The sequence below is a fragment of the Sus scrofa genome, chromosome 7 (assembly GCF_054392235.1).
Source record: "Sus scrofa isolate SSC_HxYL_T2T_F1_AM1 chromosome 7, Sscrofa_HxYL_maternal_Yorkshire_Landrace_v2.0, whole genome shotgun sequence".
NCBI lineage: Eukaryota > Metazoa > Chordata > Mammalia > Artiodactyla > Suidae > Sus > Sus scrofa.
This window is the reverse complement of record NC_139389.1, coordinates 27313624-27334111: the sequence shown is the minus strand read 5'-3', so window position 1 is coordinate 27334111 and position 20488 is coordinate 27313624. Positions and strand designations below refer to the sequence as shown.

The 20488-nt window shown below is 51.2% G+C and overlaps 2 protein-coding genes and 1 non-coding gene across 6 annotated transcripts; 2 read left to right on the top strand and 1 right to left on the bottom strand.

The window, feature by feature from the left end:
- Positions 1–1670: 1670 nt before the first annotated feature.
- On the bottom strand, positions 1671–8330 carry PRR3 (proline rich 3). Of its 4 annotated transcripts, NM_001444940.1 has the most exon segments (5): positions 1671–2972; positions 3474–3593; positions 3967–4148; positions 7341–7403; positions 8100–8330. In NM_001444940.1, coding segments are annotated over 5 exon segments (663 nt in total). In that variant the 5' UTR covers positions 8206–8330; the 3' UTR covers positions 1671–2780.
- A 1023-nt stretch (positions 8331–9353) lies between these two features.
- GNL1 (G protein nucleolar 1) lies at positions 9354–18904 on the top strand. The gene is given in 12 exon segments (NM_001128478.1): positions 9354–9426; positions 9846–10011; positions 10386–10522; positions 10684–10835; positions 10953–11024; positions 12252–12459; positions 12604–12699; positions 13063–13257; positions 17501–17679; positions 17755–17917; positions 18143–18283; positions 18663–18904. Coding segments are annotated over 12 exon segments (1824 nt in total).
- Positions 17320–17412, top strand: LOC146401469 (small nucleolar RNA U83B). The gene has a single exon (XR_014811734.1). It is a non-coding gene; the product is annotated as a small nucleolar RNA U83B (small nucleolar RNA).
- Positions 18905–20488: the final 1584 nt, after the last annotated feature.

Sequence of the window (20488 nt, the reverse complement as noted above, 5' to 3'; positions counted from 1 at the left end):
TATCCATGCTCATGGCTTTGACCACTACCTACATGCAGATAATTCAGATTTATGTCTCTAGTTTTAATCTAAATACCAAAACTGTACCTCCAACTACTTCCTTTGTCTTTCTCCTTGATGTCTTAAAAGGCAGCTTAGACTCAATCAACCATTTCAAAAGCAAAATTAGGAGTTTCCATCGTGGCGCAGCCAAAATGAATCCAACTTGGAACCATGAGGTTGTGGGTTTGATCCCCGGCCTCACTCAGTGGGTTAAGGATCCAGTGTTATCGTGAACTGTGGTGTAGGTCGCAGATGTGGCTCAGTTCTGGCATTGCTATGGCTGTGGTGTAGGCGAGGAGTTGTATCTCTGATTAGATCCCTAGCCTGGGAACCTCCATATGCTTTTTCCAAACAAGAAAAAGCATTGTTTCTTCCAGTATCTTTCTTTTTAAATAGGTACTTGGTTATGCAAGCCAGAATACCCCTGAGAAATCTAAGATACTTTCATTTTGATCGCTTATTTCCAAATGTCCACTTTTCTCCCACTCTGCTCCTCAAGTCTCTACGACCATCACGACTCACTCGACTACTCAAGTAACCTTCAAACCCCCACTTCCAAGCCTGGCCAGCTCCATACAGAGATGCTTTTTGAAAAACCAATCTTATCTATGGTAACCACTGCCTAAAACTCCTCAAAAACTTCTCTCTTAAGAAAAAGACCCAAATCCTGATGTCCTGCAAGGCCCTGAGTGGTCTTGCTCCTCTTCCTTCTGCCTCACCTCCCACTCTTAGCACCACCTTTGCCTGGCCTCTGCTCTCCCACATCACCTCCTGCTTGTCCTCAGAGCTTGTCTCAGCTGCCATCTCCCCAGACTCCCTATGTTACATACCCCTGCCATGTCTCCCTTCATTATACTTTTGCCTTTCAGGGCTGCACCCGAGGCATATGGAGGTTCCCAGGCTAGGGGCTGAATTGGAGCTGCAGCTGCCGGCCTACATCACAGCCACAGCAATGCCAGATCTGAGCCCTACCTGCGACCTACACCATAGCTCACAGCAATGCCAGGTCCTTAACAAGTCCAGGGATTGAACATGCATCCTTGTAGATACTAGTTGGGTTTGTCACTGCTGAACCATGAAGGGAACTCCCTTCATTGCACTTGTCAGGCACTTCATACATATCTGTGCCTGCAGCAGCTTGATGTGGGATCTCAGTTCCTAGTCCAGGGATTGAACCCAGGACACAGTGGGGAAGTGCCAAATCCTAATTTGTGACTTTTTGACAAACATGTCTCCTCCGGAAGATTTTAAAGTCATTGATATCAGCTCGCCATTATCTCTAGTGTCTAGTATTTGGCCTGGACCACATGTACTCTACAAACATTTGTTGAAAGATTGCTTTGTCATTACTGCTCCATAAACATCAAACCATAAACACAGGTAAAATGTTTAAAAAATTACTCCGTAGACACCTAGCCTTTCATTTCTCCCACAAAACTTTATCCTTGAACATAATGCAGCCTGGTCCAGTTGATTCCCATAGGTTCATGGGACTCCACTGGTTTCTTCAGACTGCAAGAAACTTCTGTCAATATGGCGTATGAAATGAAGAATAAAGTGACTCTAAAAAGAACAGCATTATCTGCACCTGCAGAGATGACGGGGAACACAGAGATGCAAGAAAATGCTTGTTTCCAGTGTGTTTATTACTAATATAAAAAAATGCTAAAAAGAAAAAAAAATTCAATCTCAATTTTCCAACGGCTCTCATCCTTCCCTCTTGCCCACACAACTCCTGACCCATTTCCTCAGGGCCAGTTCAAAACTGAACCTATTCACTGCTGTTTTCACAGAAAACAATCAGTGCCAGGGATGCAGGGAAAGAAGGCTCGGAGGCGGCGACAGTATTGTCCAATATCCTACCCATAGGCAGGCCAGGTGGAGATTCACAGGATTCAAACGAAAGGGCTGGTGGCCTCACAATGATGTCGTCTAACTAAAACGGGCTGGAGAGGAGACAGGGTGGGCCCCTCTGGGGCTCTACAGGACATCTCTCAGGCCTGTGTCCAACCCAGAGAAACTGACACCAGGACCTGGGGAGGAGCGGCAAGGCAGTCTTGTGGAAGGTGTCACAATTGTCCCGTGTTAGGAGGTGGGGAAGGTCTGGAGGGCATCAACGGTCCCACTCATTTTGGCAGAAGAACTTACTCTAGTGTTGGGAGGTCACAGAAATGCCACGGACACTGAGAAAGGTTACGAGGGGATGCACAGTTTCACAAAGCACAGTGATCACAGACCGTTGCGGTGGGGATCATGCTACTGACGGAGAAACTATGAAATCCAAGAGCAGGGCAGGTGGCCTCTCAGGGAGTAACTCTGTACCAGTCAGCCAAACTTGACCCCAGGTCAGAGGACCCGGTGAATGTCACAGAGCAGCTGACGACACCGGGGGGGAGGGGGTGTCACATAAAAAGGACTGAAAACAAGCAGCTAGAAGAAGGGAATGGTAGGAAACTGCTCCAAGGCTCTCAGGAACCAGGGCGATACCGGGAACTGGGTGGACAGATGCACGAGAAACAGCACCAGAGAGGTTTCCTGTTCTGCAGTCAGTTGGAGGGGGAAGAGGATCCAGGAGGCAGCTCTATGGAGCAAAGTTGGGGTCCTGGAGATGAGTCTCTGGAGGCTGGACCAGAAGAAAGAGTGCAACCGCGCACCAGTGATGAACACGACTCGACCCCAAGTGGCGGAGGTGGCGATGAGGGTGGGCGTCATGGACCGAGGTGCTGGGTGGAACAGCCTCACAGTAGCCACCACAGGGCCACAGGGAAGTACACGGCCACTAGGCCAGCGGGCTCCTTCCAGCCTGGATGGGAAGGCACAGTCTCACAGAGGAGGTCCATTGGCGCCAGGGTGGTAGAAGGCACAGAGGTCCTCATATCGACAGTGGCCTTTTTTGGCAAAGTGTCGGCAGACGGGGCGGTCGGATTTGTCTGTGAACAAGCGAAAATAGGGCAGTTTAAAATGTGAGTAAGAGAGAAAACAAATGAGAGTTCCCGTTGTGGCTCAACGGAAGCGAATCTGACTAGTATTCAAGAGGACGCAGGTTCGACCCCTGGCCTTGCTTAGTAGGTTAAGGATCTGGCGTTGCTGTGGCTGTGGCATAGGCCGGTGACTATAGCTCCCATTCAACCCCTAGCCTGGGAACCTCCATATGCCGCAGGTGTGGCCCTAAAAAGAACCCCCTCCCCCAAAAAAGAGAGAGAAAACAAATGAAACAAAAAGCAGAGAAGGCGGTCAGATTTCCTACTCACTACCACCTTCAGATATTATGGAATGGTAGGTAGTCTTTCTCCCAGAAGAAAAAACATTCAGGGCTACTCCTAGCTCAAAAGGACAAAGGACAGCCCAAAAGAGAAGAGCCATGGGTATCAGGTCACTCTTGAGAGTGACGAGTATTAAATGTGTGCAGGTATTAAAAAAATGGACCTCACCTTCCATAACCTGGGGTCCATCCTTGGGTGGGCAGGTATTCTTGATAAGAGACCAGCTTTTGAGCCTTCGAGGATTTCTCTGCTCTTTGTGAAAGCCTCCCCTGGAGGGACCCCCATGGCCTGGTCCAGGAAAAGGAGGCTCAGCATTGACCCCCCACCAACCACGACCATATGGGCCAGACCTGGGGCCTAGGCCTCCCCGAAGTGGACCTCTGCCCCGGGGAGGAGGTGGGAGACTCAGCAGTGGTGGGATCATTGGTCCCCTTGATCCCGGAGGACCTCTGTGAAGAGCTGAAGAGAGAGAGAGAGAAAGAGAGAGAGAAAGAAACAGGCTAGAGAACAGGCGGAGCCTTAATAGCACTTCAGAAGCCCCCCCCATGCCCCACCTCCCCAGCTATCTCACCCTCCTCCCCAAAGGTAACAACTTTCCTGACTTCTAGCACCATAGGTTAGTTTTTGCCTGTTTTCGAACTTTGCATAAACGGAATCATACAGTCTGCATTCTTTTGTGTCTGGTCCTTTTGCTCAACATCGTGTTTATGAGATTCATCCAGGATGCCTGTAGCAGGAGTGCCTTCATTTTCACTGCAGTGTAGTATCCCATTGGATGCACACACAACACCTTATTTATCCATTCTACTGATGGTGGACATGTGGGTGGATTCCAGTGTGGGGCTATAACGAAAAATGCTGCTATGAACATTTTTATTCATGTCTTCATTACACACATGTATGCATTTCGGCTGAGTATACATGTAGTAGAAATACTGTTGAGTCCTCGAGTATACATATGCTCAAGTTCAAGAAAGTCAAACTTTTCCCCAAAGTGGTTGTACCGATTCATGCTCCCACCAGCAGTTGTTCCACAGACAACCCACTGTTCCTTAATAACACTTGCTAATCCTGATCAGTTTCATTTTTTGCCATTCTAGTGAATGTAAAGAGTGGTGTTCTGTTTTGAAATTGTGATTAAAACCTGTAACATAGAGTTTGCCATCTTGGAGTTTTCTTGTGGTACAGTGGGTTAAGGATCCGTCATTGTCACTGCTATGGCTTGGGTTGATGCTATGACACGGATTTGATCCCCTGGCCCCAGAACTTCTGCATGCTGTGGGTGTGGCAAAAAAAAAAATTGCTACCTTAACTACTTTTACATTTACATCTTGGTTTTGTCAAGTGAATTCATGTTGTTGGGAAACAGATCCCCAGAACTTCTCATCTTGCAAAACTGAACTTTACAGCTATTAAACTCTCTAGCCCCCCTTTCCACCCAGCCCCTGGCAACCACTATTCTACTTTCTGTTCCTATGACTTCAACTATTTTAGATTCCTCACACTGGTGGAACCATACAGTATTTATCTTTTTGTGACCGGCTCACTTCAGCATATGGCCTAAAGGTTCATGTGTGCTGCAGCATGTGACAGGGTTTTCTTTCGTCAGGGGATGAAAAAGGAATCATAGTCTGTTGTATGGTTGTACCACATTTTGTTTATCCATTCATCCATCAACGAACATTTGGGTGGCTGCCATCTCCTGCCTACTGTGAACAGTGCTGTAGTGAACATGAGTGTGCAAATCCCTCTTCAACATCCTTCATTCTTTTTGATAAATACCCACAACTAGATCATATATAGTAGTTCTCTTAATTTTTTGAGGAGTCTCCATACTGTTTTCCATAGTGGTGGGACTACTTTACAATCCCACCAACTGTGCACAAAGGATTCAGTTTCAAAGATATACATTTTTATCTTGCATTTATTTGATGACTAATGATGTTAGGTTCTTGCTCATGTTTTTGGCTATTTATATCTCAGGATTTTTTTTTTTTTTTTTTGCTTTTTGCTTTTGTAGGCCCTCACTCGAGGCACATGAAGTTTCCGGGCTAGGGGTCAAATCAGAGCTATAGCTACCAGCCTACACCACAGCTCACAGCAACGCCGGATCCCTGACCCACTGATCGAGGCCAGGAATCGAACCTGCATCCTCACATATACTAGTCACTTTCATTTCCACTGTACCACAATGGGAACTCCCATATCTCAGTTTTTATGAGGTGGCTGTGCCAGCCTTTTGCCCATTTTTCTAACAGATTGTCAGAAAAGCTTTTATTTATTTACTTATTTTATTTTATTTATTTATTTTTTTGCTTTTTAGGGCTGCACCGCCGGCATATGGAGGTTCCCAGGCTAGAGGCTGAATCGGAGCTACAGCTGCTGGCCTACACCACAGCCACAGCAACACCAGATCTGACCTGTGTCTGCAACCTGCATCACAGCTCATGACAACCCTGGATCCTTAACCCACTGAGTGAAGCCAGGTATCAAACCCAGAACCTCATGGTTCCTAGTTGGATTTGTCTCCGCTGTGCCATGACAGAAACTCCAGAAGAGCTTTTAATATATTATAGATTTGAGCTCTTAATTGGTTATATATGTTGCAATTATCTTCTACTCTATGGCTTCCTATTAACCTTTTTTTTTTTGTCTGCCTGCACCCGCAGCATGCAAAAGTTACAGGGCCAGGGATCAAACCACAGCTGTGACCTGAGCCACAGCAGTGAAAATGCTGGATCCTTAACCAGCTGTGTCACCAGGGAACTCTCCTATTAACTTCTTCTTCTTTTCTTTTTTTTGGTCTTTTGTCTTTTTAGGGACACACCTATGTGTCATATGGAGCTTCCCAGACTAGGGTCAAATTGGAGCTGTAGCTGCTGGTCTATGCCACAGCCACAGCCACACAGGACCTGAACCATGTCTGCGGCCTACACCACAGCTCACGGTAATGCTGGATCCTTAACCCACTGAGTGAGGCCTGGGATCAAACCCAAGTCCTCATGGATACTAGTTGGGTTTGTTAACCACTGAGCCATGATAGGAACGTCCCTATTAACTTCTTAATGGTATCATTTGATTAACGGAAGTTTGTATTTTCTAATGTAGTTCAGTTTGTCTTTCCTTTACAGTTAGTGTGTGTGTTTCTTGTCTGTTTAAAAATTCTAATCTACTTTCTTTTTTTGGCCACCCTGCAGCATTGGAGTTCCTGGGCCAGGGATCAGATCTGAGGCACAGTTTCGACCTTTGGCTGCAGCTATGGCAAAGTGGCATCCTTAACTCGATGTTCTGGGCAGGGCCGGGGACTGAACCTGGATCCTGGTGGTGCGGGGATGCCTCCAATCCTGTTGCACCACAGTGGGAACTCCTAATCTACTTTAAGACTGTGACATATATTTGTTTTCAAGAATTATTTCTTTACCTTTTATATTTAGATATATATAGTCTACTTGAAATTGCTGTTTGTATATAGCATGAAAAGGAGGTCAAATTTCTCCACCCCCTCCATGAACACCATATTAATCCAGCATCATTTACTGAAAAGACCACTATTTTATTTCAGTTTCATCTTCATCATTAACAAAGTGACCATGTATGTGTGGACCTGTTACTGAACTCTTTATGCCATTCTGTTTATTTATATGGCTCTCATTTGGCCAGTATCATAGCATCATAACTACTATAGTTTTACAATAAGGCTTGATATTCAGAATAAGCCCTTCCACTTGGCCTGTCTTTGCAATCTCTCACCTTGACCCTTTGCATTTACATACAAGAATGTAGAATGTTTACTTTCTACAAAAACTTTGTAGGGATTATAACTGTGAGTGCATTGATCCTATAGGTCAATTTGGGAAGAACTGACACTTTCACAGCATTGAGTTTTTTCAATCTGTCAGGACATATTTTCCATTAATTTAAGAGGTATAGAATGCCTGATCTTTGAAGTCCTTCCTGGGTTTCAGTCTGTACTCCCCCACCCCATTCCTCCCTTCTCAGGACCTAATCCAAGAATCACGGCCCCTTTCTCCTCACCTGACTTGGGATCACCAGGCTTTCCATTGGCCATGGGGGGAGGACCCAGAAGGCTGGGTGGTCCTACGAGTAGACATGAAAATATGGTCATCAGAATGGACTAAAGGACTGGTGATCTTGCTTTTATATATTTTTCTTCTATTACTCATTTCTTAACCTAACTGCTAAAGCCAGGTATATTCTCAGTTACCAGCTCTCACCCTATCTATCTGCAAAGCATTTTCAGGATTTGCAAAGTGGAGACTCAAGGGGAATAATGAGGAAAGGATATCTACAAACTTTCTCTTAGGCTGTTGCTATCCAAAAGATCCTAAGTGGTTCCAGAAGTAATCCAATTTCTCGCTTTAACTGTTGACCAATCAGATAGCTCTCCCCACCTCCATCCCATTCCCGAGTAGTTTAAAGAAGGCTGCTCTTCCACCTTCCCTGTGAAAGTCTGGTCACAAACTGTCATCCCAGTCATGCAATCTGCAACCTCTCTAGGGCCCCCACTCCCCTGTCGTGCTGCGGCTGCGCACACGAATTCTTCGTCTTCTCCCTTGACTTCTTTAGAAAGGTTTAGGGGCCGGTTTGAAGTTAAGGGTTCAAGTAAGAGATCTCACATAGTGTTCTATTCCGGACAGGCCTCCCCCAGCCCCCGCCCCAGCGCGTGCGCCCTTCCTCCTTCCGTTAGAGCCCCCTCCCCAGCACATTTTCGGCGGCTAGCCCCTCGCCTGGCCCAGCTGACAGGCATGTGCACACCCCTCTCGGACTCCTCACCGATGGGACTCCCATTCTCCTCATCTCCAGTCTCTTCCCGCTCTGTCAGTGGGGGCTGCTGATGCGGAGGCTGCTGCTGCTGAGTCTGCTTCTTTCGTTTCGGCATCGTGGTTGCGGCAATGGCTGCAGCGGGATTTGGAGAGCAGTGAGGAAGGGGCACGCTGGAATTCTGTTTCCGCTTCCGGGGGGGCAGTGGACAGTGAAGGCTGGGGCTCCCGCCATTTCACTTCCGGAAGGCTCTGGGGACCCTTTGTGCGGCTCGTCTCACATCAGCAGGCTCCCTCGGCCTTAGCCAGGCGTGGCAGCAATCCCAAACCATTCCTTTATCGCATTTCTATGAACGCTTGAAAAAGTCGCTCGCTTCCCCCCGGCTGGGAAAAAAACACAACCGGCTCCTCACAGTGTGTCATAGAGTCGGCGGGCTCTCGGGGCAGAAAGCCTGACAGAGGGGCTGTCGCACCCTAAGATCGCCACATCCGGTCCCCGGTTTCTATGGTAACAGCTGCAGGCACAACTTCGTGCCCTGTGACCTCCCTCCAAACATCCTTGTCCCACCTGGATTTCCCTCCTCGGCCGCACTTGCACTTATGATCTGTAAATCTGCTCCTTATCACCGTTCCCACAAGGAATCTGGGTGCCAGCAGGGCAGTGCCTAGGGCTCTCCAAACCGCCATCCGCCCCTCAAGACCTCTGACCCTGCCCTAGTGTAGCCCAGTCATTTGGCTTCCTTCCCGGGACGCGTGGTCGCGGCTTTCCTCCAAGATCCAGCCGGAGGGTTGGTAAAGTAGATTCTGCGCGTCCCTTTCTCCCCCGGGTGGTAAGACCCGCCCTCCGCTCCACTGCCCCCACCAGGTGAGTGGTAGCTTCTCCCCCGCGCGCAAGGTAGTGATGACACGCGTCCCCCCTCCTCCGAGCGCTAGTTGGTAGCGTCCGTGACGAAGTTAGACCGATCCTCCCACGCGCGCCTCCTTTCTCGCGGCTGCTGAGCCCTGTCGGTGCCACTGGCTCTTACATGCTGGTAGCCCACCTCTCATCATTCTCTTGCCTCGCTCCCAGTGGAAAGTGACTGTATTTTCCCCTGGTCGTCTTCCACCCCGGCCGCGGGGGCGCATCGGCCAGGCCCGCCCGCTGACGTCACCTTCCAGCCCCGCCCCCTCCAGGGTCCCGGGCCCCTGCGACCGGGGCTGCCCCGGGGGGAGTCAGTTGAAGCGGCTGGAGCTCGGCGGAGGGCGGGCCAGGTGACTGGTCCGGGCCATGCCGAGGAAGAAGCCTTTCAGCGTGAAGCAGAAGAAGAAGCAGTTGCAGGACAAGCGGGAGCGGAAGCGAGGTCAGTGCGGGAGCCAGAAGAGGGGGCGGGGCTCGGACTCCCGCACATCTGGAGGGAGGGGTGTGCCCGCCTCACCTCTGGGAGGCGTGGGAAGGGGTGGCGGCAGCGCGCCGACGCGCGTGGGCGACCGCAGAGGGGATTCCCTCACCCCAGCCCCCCTACATCTGGAAGGGGTGGGGAAGGATGGAGAGTTGGGGGAGGGGAATCCCTCCAGCTCCTACGGGGCGCCATCCCCACAGATCCCTGGAGGAGTGCCTCCCCCCACGCACATCCGGGAGGGTCCTGGGCAGAGTAGGTGGGAGGATCTGGCTTCAAAAGAATCAGGGTGGTGTGAGGAGGAGCCAGGCCAACCGTGGGGGGGGTGGTCTTATGGCCCCTGAGAGCTGGCCAGCACTGGCGTCACCAGCTCCTCCCCGCAGGGCTTCAAGATGGGCTGCGATCCAGTTCCAACAGCCGCAGCGGGAGCCGGGAGCGGCGGGAGGAGCAGACTGACACCTCGGACGGGGAATCTGTGACCCATCACATCCGCAGGCTCAACCAGCAGCCTTCCCAGGGGCTGGGCCCGCGTGGCTATGACCCAAATCGGTGAGAGTGGGCGGGGGTCTCTGGCCTGGGCTTCCCCGCCTACCCGGAAGTCAGAGCGCTAGGGGAAAGCAGGCTGCTGCTGGTGGAGGCTTGAAACTGGAGATGGTGGGGCTGGGATGCGACGGTTTTCCGCGGGGCCTCTGGGTCACCAGAGCGGGCCACGATCTTCTGGACTGGAGGGGCTGGGGAGAGTTTGGCCTTCAGAAGGGCGAGACTTGGAGGAAGGCCTACTGCTGTGTGAAAAAGATTTGGGGGAGGGCCCATTCAGAGGAGTGACTTGAACTCTGGAGAGGAAGCTTTGCGAAGTTGTCTGCCCAAGAGGGTAGTTTGTGACCAAGGATTGGCGATGGATGTGGTGGTCCCTGTCCTGTTAGGTATCGGCTGCATTTTGAGCGAGACAGCCGAGAGGAGGTGGAGAGGAGAAAGAGAGCGGCCCGGGAGCAAGTGCTGCAGCCCGTGAGTGCTGAGCTGCTGGAGCTGGACATCCAGGAAGTCTATCAGCCTGGGTCTGGTGAGTGAGCTCAGCGCTGGGAGCTTAGGTCAGGCAGTGGGCTGGGGAAAGGAGTTTAGAAGAGTAAGAGCTGACTGGGAGGAAGAATGGGAGGGCCTGGGATGCACCCTTGGTTCTAAAACTATTCTCAGACTTATTTGGACTTTTTCTTGATTTCTCAGTTCTGGACTTTCCCCGACGTCCTCCTTGGAACTATGAAATGTCCAAGGAGCAACTGATGAGCCAGGAGGAACGGAGCTTCCAGGAGTATCTTGGGAAGATTCATGGGGCTTATACCTCTGAGAAACTCAGTTACTTTGAGCACAATCTGGAGGTGAGAATAGAGTGAAGACAGGAGTGGAGCGTAGTGACACGTGGTCAGATTGGTCTCCCGTCAGGCAGGAGAGCAACTCTGGGCTCAGGTTCTCTCATATCAACCTTGTCTTTTCAGACATGGAGGCAGCTGTGGCGAGTGTTAGAGATGTCTGACATTGTCCTGCTAATTACTGATATCCGACATCCAGTGAGTCCTGGGGATGAGATTGGGCCAGGGGAGGAGGGAGGAAGATCCTTGTGGGGTAAAGGGCAGAAGCAGGAGTTGGGAGGCAAAGAGGTAACCTCTTCCTTTCTGGTCTCCTCTATTCCATGCTGATGGCTGCAGTCCAAAGACTCAGTCTTTATTCATCAGTGTCCCAGCCTGTCACTCCTCCCCTGGCCACTGCCTCTCCTTTTCTTTGCTCCTTTGATGAAAAACCGCATATCCTGTTTCCTAGCCCACTAGAGCTCATACAAAGTCCCAGTATGGAGCTCCAGGGGATTCTGTGAAAAGGGCTGCCCTGCCGTAGGGGTCACTGCAGAACTCAGCCTCCCTCGGGATGCTAGGGTAGTGGCTAAAGCTGTAGACTCTGCTGCTGGACGGCCCTTGTGTGACCTGGCTCTGCTACTTCACAGTTGTCCTCCAGTGGGAGAAAGGGAAGTCTGAGGACTGTGGGGACATTCAGGTTGGAGATCTTTAACAGCATGTACGCACACTCCTTCACACAGACATACACGCGCATTCACACACTCACACAGCCACACATACTCAACACAAATGTGCATGTGTGCATGCACACATGTATGCATGTGTACACATGTAGACAGGTGTGTGCACTTGAAAATAGATACATATTTTTGGAGTTCCCATCATGGCCCAGCGGAAATGAATCTGACTAGCATCCATGATGATGCGGGTTTGATCCCTGACCTCGCTCAGTGGGTTAAGGATCTGGTGTTGCGTAGGTCGCAGACGTGGCCGGGATCTGGCATTAATTGTGGCTGTGATGTAGGCCGGCAGCTATACCTTCGATCCGACCTCTAACCTGGGAACCTCCATATGCCATGGGTTCAGCCCTAAAAAGCAAAAAGAAAGAAAATAGATAACGTATTTCTATCCCAACCCCCATCCCTGTTTGTGATTCCAGCCCTTACCCCAGTGTGCTGGGGGTGGGTCCCTGTTTCCTGGTCGTGTTTTCAGCTCATTTCCATCCCTAATCAGGCCCTGTAGAGAATCCTCTGGAGACAAATGCACAGGTGTCACTTACCCCTGCTTTGTCTTCTGAGTTCAGTTTGACTGACTTACCCTTGTTGCCCCAGATTCTGCTTCCACCAGGGTGTTATTTCCAAGCTGTGCCTGGTGAGTGCGGAGCTGGAGGCAGAGAACTCGGGGTTGACCTTGCGTTGCTCCCTTCTCTTCCCATCCCTTTTTCAGGTTGTGAATTTCCCACCAGCACTTTATGAGTACGTGACTGGAGAGCTTGGGCTGGCCTTGGTGCTGGTCCTGAACAAGGTGGATCTGGCCCCGCCAGCTCTCGTAGTTGCCTGGAAGCATTATTTCCACCAGCACTATCCCCAGCTCCACATTGTCCTTTTCACCTCTTTTCCTCGGGACCCCCGCACACCGCAGGATCCTAGCAGCGGTGAGTGGGCAGTGAGGAGGGCAGCGTGGGAAAGAGGGGATTGGCAGGGGACAGAGGGGAACCTGATCTGGGGCCTGAGGCGGGGGGTGGTGGGGGCATAAGCCCCATGGGGTGTGCTCACACGTTTGTGCCTTGTGATTTCAGTCTTGAAGAAGAGTCGGAGGCGGGGGAGGGGATGGACTCGGGCCCTGGGGCCGGAGCAGCTGCTGAGAGCCTGTGAGGCCATCACTGCGGGGAAAGGTATGTGCCACTTCGGGGGGTAGCCATGGAAGGCCATGGGAGAGACCCAAGGCCCAGAGTCATTCTGCTCACCTTTCTTGAAGTCAGAGCCTCTGGTATGGACTCAGGTGAGAGACCACAGGGAGGCATGGAAGAGGGAGCAGCCTGACTTGGTGGGTAAAAGGAGGTGGCAGGCAGCAGCCCCAGTGGTTTGCTGCCTTTAGTCTTGCCGGTGCTTTTCAAAAACTCAGTAATGCGTGCAATTCCAGGATGGGGTCCTTGGCTTTTCCTACCTCCAGAGGGTGCCACATAAATCAGCTGTGCAGTGCATCGTCTGTGCCGTGGTACCCAGCAGCCCTGAGAGCCTTCTCCTTCCTTGCACAGTGGACCTGAGCAGCTGGCGGGAGAAGATTGCCCGGGATGTGGCCGGGGCCACCTGGGGTAATGGCTCCGGGGAGGAGGAGGAAGAGGAGGACGGGCCGGCCGTCCTGGTGGAGCAGCAGACTGACTCGGCGATGGAGCCCACGGGCCCAACGCGGGAGCGCTACAAGGACGGGGTGGTGACCATCGGCTGTGTGGGTAAGGAGGCGGCCCATGCACGGTGGCTTCCAAGGAGGCCCAGGGTTTCAGCATTTGGAAAAGAGGGAAGATAGGTCCCACTAGGGCAGAGGAGGCCATCTGCTACTGGGGAAGGGTCACAGCATGCCTGAGTTAAATCCCACTTCTTTCTCAGCTTATTGATCTTGAGTAAGTTATTTACCCACTCTCGGTCTTCGTGAGTTTGCTTTTCAAAATGAGGACGGTGAGGAGTTCCTGCTGTGGTGCAGTGGGTTAAGGATCTGGCATTGTTGCAACTGTGGCATAGGTTGCAGTATGGCTCAGATTTGATCCCTGGCCTGAGAACTTCCATTGGCCATGGGTGCAACCAAAAGAAGAAGGAGAAAAAAAAAAATCAACAGTGATGCTCAACTAAAAGAATCGTGAGGAATTCCCTGGTGGCTCAGTGGGTTTAGGACTCAACATTGTCATTGCAGTGGGCAGTGGATCGCTGGCCTGGAAACTTCCAAGGGTGCAAAAAAAAAAAACAAAAACAAAACTTTGTCTCTGTTCTCAAGAAAGGAATGCAGGATTAAGATCAGGGGGGGCAAGTGAGAAGTGACTTTGACAAAGGTGTGGTATCTAAGGGGATAATGGAACCAAAAAAGGCCCAGCCCAGAAGAAATGAGGGAAAGTAGCGTAGTTTAGCTCCTTGGAAACGCTCCTGACTTATCTTTCAGTCTTCTTTTTGTCTTGGGAAAAACCTGCTTGACTGCTGACAGGTTGCTGCCTTTTCCAGTCATTTCAGCCGGGCTTAGCCTCCCCTGGCTCCTGATCCCGGCTCTCCCTCCAGGGCCCTGTGCCCTCTCTCTGTAGCCTCTGCACTGACTTGTCTGGGTTGGGGGTGGTATAACATTGGAGAGTGTGGCTGCAGCACAGGCAGCCCTGAGCTTGGATTTCCCTCCAGCTCTTCTTCACTGAACCACACGACAGCTAATTACGAGCACCACGTGCTGTCTAATGACGGGACGTGCTGCTGTGAAAATGGCCGCAAAGTCCCTACCCTCACAGGGCTTGTTTATTTGTGAGTAAAATTGATGTGTGATCTGAAATCATATTGTTGAGCGACTGGGAGAGGAGAGATCCTCCGAGAAAGCCCCCTGAGAAGAGCCCGGAAGCTGAGATGAAGAGGCCATTTGGCGATGTGAGGAAAGGGCCTTCCAGGCCAAGGGGTCAAAAGTGAGAGGGTCTTGAGGTGGGAATGAGCTTGGTGATTGTGGGACCAGCCAAAGTGCAGCGGGGTTGCGGGATGGGAGCCAGGAAAGCGACTCAGGGATGAGGTCAGAAAGCTCGCAGGGGCCGCGCATGTGAGGTCTTGTGGCTGTGCGAAGGCATTCTGCATTTTATTCCAAAGCCAATGAGAAGCCACTGGTGGGTTGTTTTTTTGTTTGTTTGTTTTTAATTTATTTTTTCCGCTGTATAGCATGGATACTGGTGGGTTTTGAACAGGGGAATGACAGAGTCTGACTTCGTGTTTTAGGAGTTTACTCTGCTGAGTGGAGAATGGTGAGGGTGGACAAGACTGGAAGCAGAGAGAGTGAAGTCAGGGGATGTCCAGTCTAGGGGAGAAACACGACCCGCTCAGAGCAGAGTGGTGGAGGTGGAGGTGAGGAGACAGGTCAGAACCAGGATCTCTTTTGAAGACAGAAAACCTGAGACTGTTGATGGGCTGCACTTGGGGCATAAGAGAAAGTGAGGAATAAAGAAGGACTTCCAGGAGTTCCCATAGTGGCACAGCAGAAACGAATCTGACTAGGAACCATGAGGTTGCGCATTCGATCCATGGCCTCGCTCAGTGGGTTAAGGATCCGGCGTTGAGCTGTGGTGTAGGTTGCAGACATGGCTCGAATCTGATGTTGCTGTGGCTGTGGCGTAGGCCGGCAGCTGTAGCTCCGATTGGACTCCTAGCCTGGGAACTCCATATGCCACGGATGTGGCCCTAAAAAGCAAAAAAAAAAAAAATAAAGAAGGACTTCCAAGGTTTTGTACTGAGAAGCTGGGAATACTGAGATAGGAAGGTTGGGAGAGGAGCAGATTTAGAGGGATTGGGAAAGGGAATCAGAATGAAGTTTGATTCTTTTTAAATATTCCAAGTGGAGATGTTGACTCACTGTGGGTATAGAAGCCTGGAGCTCAGGGGAGAGGACTGGAGGTTTGAATTCTGGTAAGATTTAAATTTGGGAAGCCATGAGGGGATGTAAATGGTATTTAAAGCCATGGCATTGGATGAGATGTGGGAGAGGAGGTAGGTGGAGAGGAGGCCAGGCCAGCATTTAGAGGTTGGGCAAAGGAGGACAAAACCAAGAGTCAAATGAAACAAGTTTGGAGAGGAAAGGAGAGCTCAGTTGTGTCAAATGTTGCCAACAAGTTGAGTGAGGTAAGAACAGAGACTTGCTCAACAGGGCGAGGTGGCATGGAGATCAGTGATTTCAGTGGACCGGGGGAGAGAAAGTCAGACTGGGGTGGCCAGTGAGAGAACAGGCAACGACATGGCGGGGACCAACCCGCCCCCTTCCACCCCCGCCCCCCACAGAAACGTACGAGAAATGAGCCAGACTCCACAGCAGCAGTACTGCACAGTTCCTGTCATGGCTCAGCAGAAATGAATCTGACTAGTATGCATGATGATGTGAGTTCAATCCCTGGCCTCTCTTGGCGGGTCGGGGATCTGGTGTTGCTGTGATCTGTGGTGTAGGTCCCAGATGGGGCTCAGGTCACAAGTTGCTGTGGCTGCAGCTCTGATTCAACTCCTAGCCTGGGAACTTCCATATGCCGCACGTGCAGCCCTAAAAAGCTAAACAAAAAGGCTGTAAAATCGAACCATACCATTCAGAGCTACGCAGGTCATAAAACTGAAAAGAATACTAAGGAATCAACTAAATAGAAAAAATTAAAGTTCTTAAAAAAATTGCGTTTAAAGATGGCTAAAAAAAAAAAAAAACCTAAGGAGTGGAATTCCTTACACCTCAGGACAAAGCTCCCATGTACACAGGGAGAGGGTTTCCATCAAGAAGGAACAAATGGGTCTAGGGGTGGATGATGGGTTCATTAGGCATGTTTATGCTTTGTGTATATTATAGTTTATAGTCACAAAGAAGATGGCATGAAGAAGTGGTGACAAAAAATAGACAAATTTTTAAAGGAGTTTTGCTGCAAAGGGGACAGAGAAATGAGGCTGGTAGAGGTTGATCAAAGGAGAGTTGTCCCCCATCCCCTTTGGAAAGGATCAGTTACAGGACCCGTGGATACCGAGGGCCGACTGTATTGCTAATCTGTTTTATATAAGGGACTTGAGCCTTGGTATCGTGGGGGCTCCTAGAACCGATCCCCCATGGATGCTGATGGCCAGCTGTGCTTGAGTGGGTTGTAAATGCAGCGAGTCAGCACCACGGTTCCTCTTGGCTCAGCCTCAGTCAGCTGCCCGGGAGCAGGTGCTGAGCAGGCAGAGTTGCATTTTACAGGGTTGGGGTTTTGCCAGTTTGACTAAGAAGAAGGGGAGAGTTGGGGCCAGGGACTTGAAGGTCTCTGAAAGGGACCGTGTCATGGAATCTCAGTTGGGTATGAAGGGAAGAGAGGACTTGCTAGTTAGGGTCAGGGGTTTATTGGAATGAGGAACCAGAATAAGGGAGCTGGAAAGACAGAGATGGGGTGCTTGCGGGTGAGATTTGGAAGGTATGAAGAGACAGGTCCAAGGTGAGACCACATAGGCGGGGTGGAGAAAACTTTTGGAGGGGAGATCCTGGCACTGGGAGGCCAGGGTACTTACAGGGGGACCTGTGCCGATGCCAAAGCCCACCAGAATGAAGGAGGGGTCAAGAGAGAGCGACAGTGAGCCCCTGGGCTTCCAGTCTTGGAGAAGTTTGATAATCATGAGACACATGATTATCTCACTGGTATTGGGCACTTAGACCACTGCAAGCACAGAGCCCCGCGGTTGTACTTCTCATTTCATCCTGACTACTCTGAGCTTGGAGGTATCTGCTCTGTAAAATACAGAAAACAGAGACTCGGAAAATTAAATAACTTGCCATGAGGTCACAAAGCTTAGGCAAGTGGGGAGGCCAGGATTCAGCCCTGGCCAGAGCCTGATCTGTAACTGATGTACCACTTCCTTTATGACTTCTTTCTGTGCCTTAGTTCCCCTCCCACCCATAGTGACAGCACCTCGTCCTGCCCGTCAGGGGGTGAGGATCTGTCAGGTGTCAATGTTCCTTGTCTTCCTCAGGTTTCCCCAATGTGGGCAAGTCGTCACTTATCAACGGGCTGGTGGGGCGGAAGGTCGTGAGTGTCTCCAGAACCCCGGGCCACACCCGCTACTTTCAGACCTACTTTCTCACCCCCTCGGTGAAGCTCTGTGATTGTCCAGGCCTCATATTCCCCTCCCTTCTGCCCAGGCAGCTGCAGGTATGAGGGCGGAGGGGGCCGGGCGGGAGGAGGCAGGAGATGGAGGAAGGTGCTGAGTGTCCTTGTTTCCCCCAGGTCCTGGCGGGGATCTACCCCATTGCCCAAATCCAGGAGCCCTACACCGCCGTGGGCTACCTGGCCTCCCGAATCCCTGTGCAGGCCCTGCTCCACCTGCGCCACCCAGAGGCTGAGGACCCCTCTGCAGAACACCCCTGGTGTGCCTGGGACATCTGTGAAGGTGGGCTCCCCTCCCCTCGCCCTGTCTCCTCTCCTCTCCCTCCTTAGAGGTCCTGCCATCAATGGGGCAGCTGGCCGCTCACCCCTAGACTTCTATCTCAGGGCCAGCAAGATCCAGGCCTGGAATGTTCTGGGCGAAACTGGAAGGACTGTATTAGGGGAGAGGGGACGATGGTGACTGGGCCCAGTTGATGGGCTTCCCCCCATTATTCGTTTTTCCCTCCAGCCTGGGCAGAGAAACGTGGTTACAAGACAGCCAAGGCGGCCCGGAACGATGTGTACAGAGCGGCCAACAGCCTCCTGCGGCTGGCGCTAGATGGCCGCCTCAGCCTGTGCTTTCACCCCCCGGGCTACAGTGAGCAGAAAGGTCAGTCCACCGGCGTTCTTCCCCAGCCCCCGCTGTAGTGGAGGCCGAAGGGGGTGGGCTTTGGGGCCAGAGTGAGGATTCTGGATTCTGCACCCATCGGCCAGCTCTGTGTCACTGAGCATCACTGAGACGACTTCCTGATCTGCAGAACCAGGGTGGTAGTTGCCCCCTAGCAAGGTGGTGGCAGGATTGAAGTTAGTGCGAGCAGAGCTGGTCTGGTGCCCAGCACACGAGAGGTTGAATGAATGAGTGAACAGTGAATGCCAGCAGCTATAAAAGTTATTGTTACTCTTAGCCTTTGCCTCTTCCCCATCTTTGCCTGGCAGTAGTTTCTTGCTCAAAACTCTCCTCCATTCTTTTTCTTGTTTTGGTTCCCCAGGCACCTGGGAGTCCCATCCAGAGACCATGGAGCTGGTGGTTTTGCAGGGCAGGGTGGGGCCAGCAGGTGACGAGGAGGAGGAGGAAGAGGAAGAGCTGAGCAGCTCCTGTGAGGAGGAGGGAGAGGAGGACCGGGATGCGGATGAGGAGGGGGAAGGGGATGAGGACACCCCAACCTCAGCTCCAGGGTCCAGCCTGGCTGCCCGAAACCCCTACGCCCTGCTGGGCGAGGACGAGTGCTGAGTCCCTGCCCTGCTCCATCCCCCACCCCCAATATCTTTGCTTTTGGACTGACCTGGGGGTCTCTCCCCTCTGCCGCCCCAATTGTGAATAAAGATTGTCTGCTTTGTAGCCCCTTCCCCAGATGGACTGAAGTGAGAACAGCCGTCTCAGGCTGATAGCTGTGGGAGGCTCTGTTGCTCTCCTCCTTTCTTTTTTCTTTGCAAAGGAAGAGTTCTCTTAGGAGTTAATTCACTGGGTTCTAAGGCCTGACACCCCGCATCCTCTGCTCACTCTCCCACTGGCATCATCTGCGTGGGGAGGGGCGGTCACTTCAGGTTTTTGAGGCCTGGCCTAAATCCAGCCCCCTTTGGAAGTTTGCACCAGTCCCTGTGGGGATAGAGCAGCCTCCTGTGCGCCCCCTGCTGCCAGACCTGGGTTATGTGAGGAGCTTCTGGGAGAAGCAGCAGTAAGAAGGTATCAAGCTTTGTCTCCAAGTGAGATTTTTACAGGATTTATTGAAATTCAACAAATATTTACTGAGGGCTGACTGTGTGTCTGGGCTTATGTTAAGCACCGAACATATAAAGATGCGTAAACAGGTCTGACCTAATATACCGCTTGGCCGTAATTAAGACCCCATTATCAGGCACCCAACTTTGTGGATTAAGAAGGGTGTATTAATGTTCTCCAAGTCCTTAGGGCTCAAACAGTATAATCCTAGAACTTCCTCTTGCTGGAAATATTTAGTTAAGACTAGATGCTTGTGAAAATGTTAATTAAATGTGTACGAGTAGTCTTAATTACTGGCAAACAGGTAGCGTGGACATTTATGGTTTGAGCAGAAGAGCCCTTTAAGCAAAGTATTAAGTATCATTATTTAAAAACCTGTACACACTAAGAGTGTACTGGATTCATAGGGGAGGGTCCAGAACCAGCCTCCTGAATCCCACTTACCCTGGTTTAGGACGGAGTCAGGGAGACCCAGTGCAGGGTCTGAGCTGTCCTACAGTGTCAGGCACATTTCAGCAGATATCACTCTCCTGTGAGTCAGGGCACCTTAGGCCTTGCTGTACTTCTCCCTTGTCAAGCAAGCAGCTGGACTCCGAGATTTAATTCTTGGAGAAAAGGGAGAATGAGCTTTGGTTTATTGGCTGCCACAGTGTTGTCTGGGTTGGGTGGTAGCAAAAAGTGTCGTTTGATACGTTAGGGTTAGGAGAAGAGGGCGTACTGGTTTCCTCTCTTCACTCTGAAGCCTCCCATTCAGGTTCTGGGCCGGTTTCTGTAATTGCAGCAGAGCCACTGTCACTCTAGGAGCAAAAGAAGCTGAGGGGTTTGGGCCACACGTTGCCTCCAGCTGCCCCCTCCACTGGTCCCAGGGAGGAGGACATAATGCCTGGAATTTGTGCTCCTGTGCAAAGATTAAATCCTACCAGCAGGTGAGCATGCATGAAGGTTGCTCAAAATGTGCTATAAAAGTTTCAGTGAAGAGAAAGGCCCCCTCATCTCCCATCTTGGGCTTTTTAGCCTCAGGGCTAAGTCTTCTGATAGAAGAAAAGGGACCCCAGTTCACCATCCTCTGAGGGCTTGTGGTGAGCAGGGAGGCTC